The sequence below is a fragment of the Haemaphysalis longicornis genome, unplaced genomic scaffold (genome assembly GCF_048455015.1).
Source record: "Haemaphysalis longicornis isolate Haplotype H1 unplaced genomic scaffold, Haemaphysalis longicornis Haplotype H1 scaffold_1, whole genome shotgun sequence".
Taxonomy (NCBI): domain Eukaryota; kingdom Metazoa; phylum Arthropoda; class Arachnida; order Ixodida; family Ixodidae; genus Haemaphysalis; species Haemaphysalis longicornis.
This window is the reverse complement of record NW_027526203.1, coordinates 403,966,353-403,979,742: the sequence shown is the minus strand read 5'-3', so window position 1 is coordinate 403,979,742 and position 13,390 is coordinate 403,966,353. Positions and strand designations below refer to the sequence as shown.

At 45.2% G+C, this 13,390-nt stretch overlaps 2 protein-coding genes across 6 annotated transcripts in view; one reads left to right on the top strand and one right to left on the bottom strand.

Annotated features, from left to right (window-relative positions):
- Window positions 1-7,249, bottom strand: part of LOC144155450 (uncharacterized) — a 65,223-nt gene extending 57,974 nt beyond the window's left edge. For both annotated transcript variants that reach the window (XM_077686895.1, XM_077686897.1), the window contains exons 1-2: window positions 7,045-7,249; window positions 6,692-6,744 (exon numbers count right to left, since the gene is read on the bottom strand). In XM_077686895.1, coding sequence (XP_077543021.1) covers window positions 6,692-6,736 — 45 coding nt within the window. In that variant the 5' untranslated portion in view covers window positions 6,737-6,744; window positions 7,045-7,249. The remainder of the gene's footprint in view (window positions 1-6,691; window positions 6,745-7,044) is intronic.
- Window positions 7,250-7,447: 198 nt separating this feature from the next.
- Window positions 7,448-13,390, top strand: LOC144155448 (uncharacterized). Of its 4 annotated transcripts, none has more exons than XM_077686892.1 (3): window positions 7,448-7,634; window positions 8,207-8,685; window positions 10,950-13,390. In XM_077686892.1, the coding sequence occupies exons 2-3, from the start codon at window positions 8,272-8,274 to the stop codon at window positions 12,813-12,815; spliced, it is 2,280 nt and encodes a 759-aa protein (XP_077543018.1). In that variant the 5' UTR covers window positions 7,448-7,634; window positions 8,207-8,271; the 3' UTR covers window positions 12,816-13,390. The 4 variants fall into 4 exon arrangements, with proteins under 4 accessions (XP_077543018.1, XP_077543017.1, XP_077543019.1 ...); XM_077686891.1 differs by having other exon boundaries at window positions 7,448-7,759; XM_077686893.1 differs by lacking the exon at window positions 7,448-7,634 and adding an exon at window positions 7,795-8,130.

Here is a 13,390-nt window from a genome sequence, read left to right as displayed (position 1 = left end):
GAGCGGCGCCCCCGGCCTCGCGGCGGCCGCCCTGCGCGATTCAAGTTCAACAGAAAGTGACGGCTTCCGCATCGCTGATAGCAAAGGGAGGCGGGGAAGGGAAAAGGGGGAAGGGGGGGGGGGCACATTTGTGCCCCAACAAATGCGCGCGACTATGAAAAAAAAAATTGTTTTTTTCAACATACCTCACATTATTCATAAATGAAAGAAAACACATCACTCCCAGGATCGAGTGAACTTCTAATGAAACAAAAGTGCCCTCTTGCTGCAGTATTTCTTTCCCACACAAAGGTGAAAAAACACTGCCACTACATACTTTAAATAAGAAAACACACAGTAAAACCTCGTTAATTTGGCCCCCATTAATTCAGATAATTGGGCGTTCCTACTCTCTCCCTTCAAAAATGTACATTTCCCTATGGCTGCGACCTTCGTTATTTCGGCGCCAATTTACACGTGCACTGCTTCATTTGGACCACCGCCTCCGAAGTTCAGCTTGCTGACTATGTTGCCATTGGCACCTTGCATGCTCCCTCATCCAGCGGCCGTGCCATCGATGACGGCATTGTTGTCACCGGCCAGTTTAGCGACTGAGTTCATCAACAATGCCCTCAGTGCAGCAAATGAGACGTCCGATGTCGTATTCCCGACAGATCGTACTGCAAAAGAAGCTGTGGATACTCTCACAGTTCTGAAAGAATTCTGCCATGATGCTCCGTGCAACACTCTTGCCCTGCACTGATTGTCGCACGTCCGAAAATCTGCTCATTTCACCCAGCTATCCGCCAAGAGACAAGCTAACATCACCAACTTCTTCGCAAAGTAAAGGTACGCAAAAAAGAATTGTGAATGAGCTGTTTTTGTCAGTCATTCGAATTCGACATTCGGATAATTAGTACGCTTTTTTTACTCCCTCGGGATCTGAATTAATGAGCTTTCACTGTATACGGAAAACTGCAGCGTTGGAATCAAATAACTTCCTGCATGAAGTTGTTACAGTAGACTCGCGATAATTCAAACAAATTTGAAAATTTTGGCTGGCCCACTACGTATTCAATGCATTTTAAAGCCGCTTAATTCAAACTGCTCTACTTTGTAAATTTGATTATTTCATACTTTTGGCTTGTCCTTGCCAGAAAATATCTCCTGTAGTCGCCACTTCTAACTGCGCATTTGCATCTTTATCACTAACGGCACAAATAAAACCAAAAACCTGTATACACTGCCACTGGCTGACCGTGCTAGCATCGAAAACTTTCTTTTAAACTCTCATGCAAAGACAAAGCGGTCATACATTCGTGATTTTATCAAAGTGTGACTAGCACTTCAGTATTGTGTGTGAATGTTGTATTATTAAATATCTGTGAACGTTTCCTTACAACACAAGTTGCCGTGAGCCATATTCATGAGAACTTCTGATAATTCGAACAAAATCCAGGGGTCCCATCGAGTTTGAATTATCATGAGTCTACTGTACTAGATAAATATAAAATTATACATATTGCAAGTTGGAACATTTTTGTAACACTTGAAGATGCTTTTGTCCAGAATGTTTGCACAAAGATTGGCAACAGCATTTGCCTGGTGAATTCGCAATCGGAAAAAAAAAAGTGCACGGCAAATGGCTAGGCAATTGCGCATGTTAAACATTATCTCTTGTTCATTTGGGTTGAACTTGATACACTCGGCATTTTTATTCTCCACTTATCACCCTCTTCACTTCCGCAGGTTAAAGTCTTCTTTCTTTCACCTGTCAGCCAATCAGCGACGAGTCCTCCTGCTCCCCACCTGCTAACCTCCTTCCAGGTTTTACATTTTGCGACCACAGAACCTTGGACAGCTAGCTTAAGAATGTTTAACATTAAAATTTCTATGTGCTCAGCTTCTGCAAAATCTGCATGGACTGGTGGTACCCCCCTGGCAAGTTTTGCTTATGGCGAATTTCAGCTCTGTGCCTATGGAGGCACCACCAGCCTGCAAACACTGCATGATGGTAAAAAATGCCCCCATAAATAAAAACTGACTTTCATCCATCCCAAAATAACTGGACAAATAACGCATGACTCCGATATTGGTGTTGAACTATTTATAATTAAACCTTAAAACCCCTAACTGTGGCCTTCGTGCAAAATTTTTGCATAAATGACAGCCATTCAGGCAATAGTTTTTAGACACCAATTTTTAAAACAATGCAACATGACTGTTGCCACTATAGCTCTCCTGAAAGAGTACTTTGATCATTTTTCTGTGCTCTTCCAATATTTATATCGACAGTAATGTAACAGTCTGGGCTAGTTGGCGTGTACAGTTGAACCTCGTTATAAGAGACATGGATGTACGAGACAAATGGGTATAAGAGACACTATTCACCCACATGGTTGGCTGCCCTATCTTTCCCATTAAATTGACCTCTTCTATAACAGACATCGGATGTAGAAGACAGTTAAGGGACAAGGCATCCTTGAATTTTAATCAATAATCTCGCTTGTAACAGACATTTTAACTTCAGATGCAGTGCCACCAGTCACTAATTGCAGTTACTTCCGTTGTGGAAACACAGGTGGACAACAGATGCCTGCAGTCGTTATTTATTATAACTTCAGCAAACACACAGTGGTTCAGTCACCTACGAAATGACGATGAGAAGCCCTGCCAATGGAAATGCAATTTACAGAAGTGGTTGAAGCTTACTGCCATCCATTGGAGCGCGACCGCACATGCGGGCTCTCCCACTCGCGTAGCTCCCAATCAAGAAGCATCGCAGATGTTGAGTCCTGCAAGCGTAATGAACAGCCTGAGCACACAGCGGAAGAAGCTGTGCGCTCTGGCTATTCATCAGGCCTGTGAACTCAACACCTACGATTCATCTTCCACAAACAGTGAAAGGAAAAAAAGCTTGTAGAATCGGTTGTAAAAAACAGTGTAAATACGGTCATGAAGCAAACAAAGATTCAGAACTGTTTCATAAATTCTGGGGGCCAAACATAAATTAGAATGAATCTTTTGCAACATGGTGTAGCGTTCTTTTGAGCTTGTTTTAGTCAGACGGTGCCCACATTGAACTAGGGTCTGATTAGTAAGTGAAAACATGGTTCCCTGCTTATAAGAGACATCTCGTACAAGAGACAGAAACTGCTCCCCGGTTCGTGTCTCTTATAAAGGGGTTCAACTGCACTTCAATTCAAGTTTGCACTGAAAACTATACAAGATGACGAGATCAAAGAAACACTTGACGAATGAAGTGTGGCTAGTTTGCGAAAGGTCTGGGCTCGACTTCTTTTTGTCTACCTCATGAAGCTTTCCCTTAAAATTTTCTCAGACTACAAGAGCAGTTTTGCAGCTGAATTCCTAGAGAAAGCTTGGAGGAACACTGAACTCTAAAAGTAAATTGGTGCCTAATTAAAGTGCCACTACTTGCCGTGGTAGCAGTTGTTTATTAACGCACAAAATGGCAGAGAAGTGCGGAGGGGTATCCCTGCCCCAAACACTTTTTCGTGCACTAATTTGTGACACCACAAATTGATAACGGTTGCCTAAGCATTTTTCTGAAAAAAAATAGCAAGGGAGGGACATCTAAATGCCAAATAAACATATCCGGCAGCTTCTGCCTAGTGGATGTTCATAAAAGGACACAAACCTCAGCTAGTAGATGCAGCCTCACTAACAATAATGCACAGAGTAAGAACAAGACAGCAAGGGAAACGCCGCTTGCCAGGGTGGCCAGGTAATGCCACAAGCACTTGGCCTAGAATAAATTATTGGCGTCTGTCGCGGGAGAAGAAACTTTGAAACTGCCACGATCAGCATTTCACTGCGCATCCCCCAAATGAATTGTAGCCGCTATCATTTAGTCCATCAGGTGCCACTACCCTCTCCTTCACAATCGAAGCTACGAAGCTGTGTAGTCCACATTGGTTTTCAGTGAAACATTATCTGGACTCCAACCCGTGCTTGCCCCAATGGGCTATTTCCCCTCCTATATATATTCTTGCTCTGTGCACTAATGGTGGGCTTTGTTTCAGTTTCAATGTCAGTTAAATGTCTTGCCTTGGGGTGCAAAAGCTGTCGAGTATGCGCAGGTGAATGCAAGATTACGCTGTGCCTACTTACTAGAGGTGCATACACTATACTTAACTTCCAGCAAAAAAAGTTGGAGATTATTAGTGCAATGAGCTACGGCAGTTGCCATCCACTTTCATAATGGCTAACTGCATGGGAAATTTCTATTCCTTCTGCCAGGCGGGTGGCACTGCGCAGGGGTTTCATGGCTACCTCGCTCAGGGGCCCTGTTTTCTATTTTACCCGTGCATTCCCATCCTCCCAAAGGCCTGCTCCGATTGGCCTTCACTAGCACCCCAAAAGACTAAAAGCCAATAAAAATATTTTTTTGGCACCACTTCGGTATGAAAGCGCCCAGGCAAGGTTTAGAATAGGGCCCCGACTCGCTTACCACGCTTCTCTAATGTCCCAAAAAGATATTGCAGGGAAACAGGAGTCATGGCAGCTTTAATTATTTATTACTTAGCTAAGAAGAAGAAGGTGCCTTTTGCCATCAAGCAAAAAGACCTATGAAATGTGTGATACTTTAAATTAAAACAACAAATTGTTCAGCCTTTAGTGTCTTAAGCTGCTTCAGAATGTCCAGGAAAATGTGTCAATTTTCATTTTTCTCAGACTCTCTCTCTGTCTTTACGTCAATGAGGCAGTATTCAAATGGAGGAGAAACTCCATCCCATTTCCCACCACGCCGCATATCATGGGCCCAATTCTCTAAAACAAACAAGAGGCCGTCGTTTTGAAACGACACGGTAGCGCTACGCAAATGCATGTATTTTTGGGGTTGGGGCGCCGTTTTGAGTTGTTTCTGGGCGTGAGAATCCCTGCAGAAAAGCACTGTTTCGCTTGTCGCTTCACGCTCTTGCCACAGTGATTTTCTGCAGGGATTCTCACGTCTTGAAACAACTCAAAGTGGTGCCACAACCCTAAAAACACATGCATTTGCATAGCACTACTGCGTCGTTTCAAAACGACGCCCCTCTTTGAGATAATCGGGCCCCATGTAACTGACATGTCATGCCTCCCTCTACAAGTCAGTTGGAGAGGTGACATCATGGGTAGTTTGTACAAGCTGCACAAACGATCCCGGCTTCAGCAAGAATTTGAAGTAACACAAGAAGGACACACATTTCTCCCCAGCGAGGTCCTTCAAGTGAACACTACCTGAAAACCCTCTCTAATTTTAGTTAATAACGTTGCCTGACACTTTTTCCAGCAGTTCATGTGCAAAAGGCTCAGCCTGCCTGTCTTCCATGGCACTGTGGTCTTTAGTCAAATCCCATGTCCGGATGCCTGGTAGGCTCTTTTTTTAATGGGACTTGCTTCAAATATTTGTCCTAGCTTAACACCACTGGCTAAAATATCCGAAACACCAGTTTCGGATATTTTAGCATTTAAAGTGCATCGCTCTTGAGCCAATTATTGTATCTTCAAACTATGCCTGCCTTGGCTAGCTGTGCAGCGTCCATGGTTTTTCCCGCTCTCAGTGCTGCAAAGTTTCCTTGGCTTTTCTGTGTTGCATAATTCCTCGACTCAACTTGTTCAGTTCAGTGTGGTTTTGTGACCTGTTTGCATGACCTCCGACATGCTGTAAGGTCATAGAGTCCTTTTTTTCTTTCTTGCCCTATGTCTATGCGTCAATGAAAGCTCCATAGAGATCCTCTCTCGTCGCTAAACAGATTACCTGTCTCACTCTCTGCCATTCTTTTTTTGGGGGTCATTTGCTATAGCCGTGCACGACAGAGGTATGCCAGTATTTTCATGCACTTGTTGTATCCGCTACTGTCCACCCTATTTACTCTACACAGGTCTTCATATTTCTTTTCTTTTGATGGATGGTATTTATTGCATTTCAGTGGTTTTCAAGAACTTTATAAAGAATAAAAATTACAACAAGCCCTGACCAAACCGCCTTTGTGGGTGCGCTCCATAATACGTAAAATATGTATGAGAATGATTATGCAAGTTGCCACAATAGGTACCAGCCAGCCATGTTCAGATAGCCTCTGGCAACCACGAGAGTAAAAGCCAGATGCCAACTTTACAGCTCGCTGCGCACTTCATTCGATAAGCAGCTGTTGCTCAATCATGCACATGTGATTTTGCACATTTTGCTCGTAGATGACAGTAGACATCGCTGGCAGTTCCTTGCAGCTGCTGCTCGCGTGTCCAAACTCGTAAATGTTTTGACCACTGAACTGTACTCTTTTTGCTTGTTTGTCGAATACAAGGAATTCGTCCCAAACCGAACGGAACAAAAACGTAATGTTGTCATTCGCATCAATTACACAGCGCTACTACCAGTTTATCCGTACCCTGGGGAAACTCCATACGGTTCTGTACCAGCCTGCAGTTCACTCACAACAAAATACAAACTCAAAGTAGGCTTACCACTTGCCATTTTTTTCCTAATATTGCACCAACGAGTGCAAAATGAGTGATTTCCTTCTTAACTGTGACAGCGCGGATTTTCCTGTGCATAACATACTGTTAACCTGTTGATGAGCATTCATGCAAACAACCGTACTTGAGAGCGATCATTCATAGTAGGCATACTAAACAATATTAGTATTTAGGCAACAAGGTTGCACAACAAATAAAGAAAAGTACAAATGAAGTGGTGCTGATCACTCACCGGAGGCAAATTCTCCTTTTTTTCAGAGGGTGCATTATCGACCATCGCGGAACCTAACAAAGGGAACGCAAGAATACTTCACAGGCGATCGTTTCATGCCTCAGCAACACACACGCTGGCAAATCAGCTCTCAAATGGCATGAACTGCACAGCTTTCGGGAGATAGCACGATAAAACAGAACTGGCTCTCCAAACAGTTCAGGAATTTAAAATTCATTTGCTTCAACTACTTATTTAGCGTGTTGTACACGTGGTGTGTTGATTCTTCTTGCGATATAGCGAAGACGTGGCTGTGAAGCAAGTATCACATTGTATGCGTAGTGTGTTGTGCACGTGCAGGATATGACACTTACTTGACAGTTTCTTCAGTCGTCGTTTATTTTTCAAAGATGCGTTTTAAGCTGCTCAAGGGCAGACCTCTACTGAGCTACCTGCCAAGTAAATACACGCAATGCACTACTTCGAAGCGCTGTTAACAACTCTCACTTAACTGTCACTCACTCCACCGAAGATAAACCAGATAAACTGCTGGAATCAACTCATAGAGAAAGAACGAAGTGTTCAAATTGGGCGCTACGTGTTTCGACGGCGGACGTGAAAATAAGGACCATTATAAAAAATTACATTGCCTGTATTATAAATTATAGCAAATAAAATAAAAATTTTAGTTACTTAATTTTGCTATTATAAATTTTTTTTAAATAATAAGCAATCAAAGACGTTAATTATGGTAGAAGCCACTCAGCCAGCCGAAATCGTCGAAATCGAAATCGTTTAAACAAAATGGCGCACTATTGTATTGTGGTATGGCCAGCCAGCTGTGTTTCACCCGTTTTAGGTGGTTTTACCGTTTAGCCATTCGTTTTACTAGGTTTTACAGCTGGTCCGTCTACTGAGCGTTGCTGGGAGACTATGGTGTAGCTGGATCAATCGATTGGTCGGTGTACGTACAAGAATTATAGTAATTTTTATTATCGACGTACTAAGTCACCGGGGTCAGACAGCAGCCGAAACCAACGTCGAAACCATAATCAGCATTGCCATCGTCTTTTGGTCAAGACGCTAAATGTAAGCCTTATTGTCGCCTTCGTCTTTCTTGTGCGGCGTTTAAGTGGCAGGTTACCCTTCTTAACGACATGTGGTGGTTACCGCTGCGACGCAATCGTAGCACACGTTCTGCGATCCCCTGCAAACTTGTTCTTCTTGTTTGCCTCTGCACAATCTGTTTTATGGTCTAATTTTGAACCTCTTGTTCTCTTTGATTACCCTTGGCGGTGTTTTGGGAAGCTACTACTATTGTCGCCACCACAGCGTAATGACCCAAGATATACGGAAGTGTTGTGTTGTGTGCTCTAGCCATGAAGCCTTCAAATAAGATATTAGCTGGGGCATGCTACCGAACTTTGTATAGTTTTGCCAGCAGTCACTCTGCCCAAGCGGTACGCTGTTAAAGATAAGTGCGAAATGAATCGCCTATACACTCGACTAACCCGGCTTGGTTTCGTTTTGTTTCAGTTGTGCAGAATCGCATTTTAGAAGAAAAACAAGCCTGTGCCAGCCGACGCAAGTAGTTCCTAGCAATGTATGACAACGAAGAAGACGATACGCACCTGTGCCTTCGGTGCAGTGCCTCGATTTCTGGGCTGAAGAACTACATCGCTCATCGTAAGCAGCACTGTTACAAGATGGTGCGCCATGACAGTGCGCTGCCTTCTGTGGCATCACCTACACCCGAGCACCATTATTTGCCACCGCCACTGCGGGCGGATGATTTCTTCTCTTCACTGGAGCTACAAAGCATCCAGGCGGTTATCCCAAGTGAGTCGCATGGGGGCTCGACCACAAACAAGGTCGTCCAGGCATATGACGACGTAGAAGATGGTGACGACAGCGACAATGACCTCTACCCACCAACTTCACATACCGGTGGCAAATGGAAACCCGGTTGGGGGCCCACCTCCCGGACTGACTGGAAGGCTGTGGCTCAACACGGGGTGAGTTGTGAGCCCCCCTCACCACTGAAGCGCTAACCACATGAAGCGATTTTTCCGGCGACGCGACTAGGATTCGCAGTCGCTGATCCAAAGTCGCTCGCCGAGGCAACCACATGACAGCGACGGCTCAAGCGACTGAGGACGGCGATTTCAATGTTGCCACACTGCGCATAGTAACGCGCTTGGTACGCTGGTTGTTTACTAACATTTTTTTTTCCTTCATTTGTCATAAAAAAACATGCCTAAAAATTATTACGACTTTCTACCTTGCTTTTTGCACTTGGGTTAGCGATAGCGCGCGCTTTTCCTTCTGCGCCTCGTCCCTCAGCTACAACATGAACGCCGTGATGAATTCGCTTTCTTGACCTTGTTTTTGCTACACAGATCTCACCCAGTGTGTGCTGGAGCCTTCTCGCTTCTGCTTCAGCATGTACACAAGCTTTACCATGCAAAGCTTTCTTTGCCACTCCATCGCAAACGCCGTTTGCGCGGATTTATGCGCGCGCCAAATCTCCCCCCAGTTCTCTTCCAAAACCCGAGGTTGTGTGCTTAAGTAGGGGCTCTCCTATTGGCTAGTCGCTGAGGCCACTTCCGGGAGGCGAGAGACTGTTTCTGGCGGCCCAGAACCGAGCGATTCGATGAGCGACTTGGTCTGCGGCAAAAAGTAGTTTGTCACTAGTCGCGTCGCTCCCCAAGTCGCTTGCAAAATCGCTCCATGTGGTTAGCGCTTAACACACAAATTTTAGACTTTTACAGCCACATCACAAAGACAATTTAGTAAAAAAAAGCCAGACTACTGAAGCGGAGCAGCAAGAAATGTAAACCACAAGCAGGGTACTTAAAGGGGCCAAGTAGACAAAATACAAATTTGTTTTATTCGAAAGATTTTATGTTGTATAGTGCCCCAGCGCTTGTCTGGCAGCAAACGATGCCGTATTCACCGATAAATTAATCAATTTAGGTTAAAACTTTCATTCTCCCGCCAAATCATGTGTGTTCGCGATGTCTGCCATGAAGTCACAATGGCGGGTATTCAAACAAACTTCCAGTGCATCATTAGGTTCTGCAGCCTTCGTTACTCTCAGTCCTCCCAGCTGGCGCTACCATACTGAGCAGCAAACCAGTGTCCGTTGTTGCTTTGTTTGTGAACGTATTTGCACCGGGCTTGTTTTTGTTATGGTAGAAAGTAATCATTTTGTGAAACATTGGGTATGCTCGACAAACAGGGTCACGTAAGGCGATGTCGCTTATGTCAGTCGGCCAGTGTAGCGTAAAACAACTCCAAAGCGGCGGACTGCTGTGCAGATAAAACAAGCATAGTGTGCCCAATACCAACAGCAGTGCACATCGGTACTTCTATGTTTACGTGTATTTTCGTAACTTTCACTGTTTACCCCACCGTTCTTACGGCTATAAAAAGAATGTTCCCTAAATTTACGCTCGAATAGCTCGTTCGGCACGCTTATAAGCCCTGCCTAATTTGCGTTTGCTTTTGCCGGCCTCAGCCAATCGCACAGCTGGGCATATGACATCGTAGGTTCTGTAGCGAGAAAGGAGCTAGTGGGTCGCATGGCCACTCCATTTTTTCGTAATTATATAGCTTATTTGAGCAAAGTGTGCGTTAAAAGTGCTGCCAGTATGATTCTAATAAGGCAATCTTTCGAATGAACCAAATTTGTGTTTTGTCTGCGTGGCCCCTTTAAGCACAGGGTACGAGTGTAACAGCATTATACTTGAGTAGGCATGTTTGTTTGTTATGAATAACCTTTATTCATTTGCAATACTGCGAGCTCTATTGAGTCCAGGCAGGAGTGAGCACATACGGTGCAAAAGCATGTTAAAAGAGGCATTTACTACAAAGGTATGAAAAATAGTATAAAAAGATGCATCATTCAGGCATAGCTTTCAATTTGCGAGGAGCACTTCACCACTAGGGCTGTCAACAACACCCTTTGGTAACTGACTTCAGGCTGCTATGGTGTTAAGGGAAAATGAAGAATTGAATGTATCAATATTAGCACAATATTGTTTGGCCTGTTTGCCATTACTCCAATGAGTATTGGTGCATGATACAGGGGCTATGTGGGGAGACAAATCAGTGAGCCAGACATAATTATACATGAGATACAAGAGCTTCAACTTTGATTCGGCCTGCCTAGACTGCAGCAACTTTGTAGCAACTGACCTTGAATGCAACAACAAAACTGCTGTACAGTGATGAGTATGCAATTACATATGCCTCTTCGGGGTTCCCTTACGTGCAGGATATTCCACTACAAGCAACCCAGGCTTATGCTGCCATCTCGGAGGAATTTGTCTGCATCCCCTGCAACAGACATTATCGCAACAAGTTTACGCTGTCCAGGCACAAAGAAACATGGTACCACATTAAGCGAAGTGGCAGTGGCACAACATCCAGGGTGACAGCAACATCACGAAGACAGCAGCGTCCAGTGATCGCCGAAGCTGTTAGTGCAGCAGTTCTACAGGAGAAGCGAGCATGCAGAAAAAGTGACAAGTGGGACTCCAGGGATGCCTTGAGAGAGCCGCATATCAGACATCCGTTGTACAGTGGCACTTTAGCTCAGAAAGAAGGGAGGCTTCATGTGGAGCGGGAACAACATCGCACGAGCATCAGTACTTCTGCAAAAGTGTCATCCACAGACAGCTGCATTTATGACAACAGTGCAACCTTTGACCTGACTGAGCCGCTGCTGGCAAACAGCACTGCTCATATTGTTCTGCCCAATATGGCTGCTCTAGGGCACACCGAACAAAACTCTCCTCTCAGGGACCAGAATTCGGTGCTTGTGCAAGGGCGGGGAACTTCAAAGTGGCCCTGTACTGTCTGCGGCACAAAGTTTTCATCTGCCGCTGAAGTGAATCAACACCAGTGTCGTGGCACAATCTGTGGACAAGCAAACAAGGAGCTCCCATGTGCAAAGTCGGAGCCATTCATGAGGGCTCAGACAAATGTTCCCCCTGGTACACTTGGGACAGCAGCAGACAACGCAAATGTGACAATCAAGCGCAAGAATGTGCAACTTCCTTGCCCACATTGTAAAAAGCCTGTTAGTAAGCCGTACATGAAACTGCATATGCACAAACACACTGGCGCGAAGCCATTTGTGTGCCAGTTATGTGATCGTCGCTTTGCCCACCGCAGTACTCTCAGCACCCACATGAAGCATCACCTCGGGTTGCGAAAGTTCCGCTGCAGCCAATGCCCCTTCCGGGCTGTGCGTCGAAGCATGCTGCGTCGTCACGAAAAGTCTGCCCACTGTTCCGAGCCTAGCCCTTCAAAAGCAGCAAGCTCCTGCATGGCACAGCCTACGCAGCGTTACAGGGGTCGTAATCGCAACAAGCTGCTCCGTGGCATTGAGCACAAAGCGAAACTACAGCCCCACTATATGTGCAACTACTGCAGTTATACCACCTTAAAGGGCCACTTGCTGGAAGAACACCAGAGGCAGCACACAGGTGAGAGGCCCTTCAGGTGCCTTCAGTGCGACTACAAGGCTGCACGTCGAGGGCAGCTGCTCAGGCACAGCCGCATTCACCTCGGCCTGAAGCCGTACACCTGCCCGTACTGCAGCTATCAGTGCAGCAATCAGGAAAACCTGCGGAAGCACATCCTCAATACCAAGAAGCACAGCGGAAAGAAAATGTACCCGTGCACCCAGTGCACTTTTGCCTGCAACGAGTTTGGCGTTTACAAAAAACATGTCTTGGAGGAGCACCCTGGGGACACTGCTGCTGCTGTCACAGAGGCCCAAGCTGTGCCAGTGCCTGGCCACTGTGACAGCACTGCTGAGGCACAGTCGGCTGACAAGCTGTTGACTGAACCGTGTGCCACCCTGCCAGAACCTGCAGTCTTTCTCACCATTTCAGAGTATGGCGAGCCCGATTTGGAGTGTGGAGGGATCAGGTCCAAGGGCTCACTTATCCTCGACGGTCCAGAAAGTGGTCTTACTTGTGCTGACAACGAGGTCCTTGCAGTGTCTAGCAATAGCGTTATGTTAGCTCGTTCCCTGGAAACTGACTTCAGTGCTCAGCTCAATGACCAAGTTGTTTTTTCTGCACTGGACACAACCGATATTGTGTATCCTGCTTGCCTAAGTGCTTCGTGATTGGCACTGTTGGCAATGCAGGGAGGTTTATGCTCGGCTCAGTGACCAAGTTGTATTGGTTGTGCTTGATCTCTTTGGGTGCGTGTCCTGTTAGGTTGAACTCATGAGTTTGCTAGTGAAGCCCACTTTATAAGTTAAAGTAACAGCGATATGCTATTCATCCACCTCAGATTTACTGAGAAAGCCACGTATTGGTTCCTGAAATTTTGTAATATAGTGCTAAAATAATTTTTCGGTTTCAGCAAGAAGACTTATGAACTACACAACAGTACCCGCACGTTGAAGGCAGGGGGGACCTTTCTTTGTTGCAGCAGCACTTCGAAACTTAAATTTTATCATTCTATCTCAGCTGCGCCCTTTATTATTGTGATAGCAACAATGACCACTGTGTACTGCTTTTATCACTGTCCATTGCCCATCCAGTTTTTGTCACCAGCAAAATGTGACCCACTGCCAGTGGCATATAAGACATCCATGGCAAAGACAAAGCAGATTTCATTTGCACAAGGCTAGCAAAACAAATTTTAGCATGTTGACCTACAACATTTTAAAAAATGAAATGCATTGGCATCATA

What these genes read in the sequence shown, in the direction of transcription:
- LOC144155448 (XM_077686892.1), top strand. Translation starts at nt 8,272, where the DNA reads ATGTATGACAACGAAGAAGACGATACGCACCTGTGCCTTCGGTGCAGT. An exon ending in AGGCTGTGGCTCAACACGGG is followed by an intron (nt 8,686 to 10,949) that starts GTGAGTTGTGAG and finishes CCTTACGTGCAG; the next exon opens with GATATTCCACTACAAGCAAC.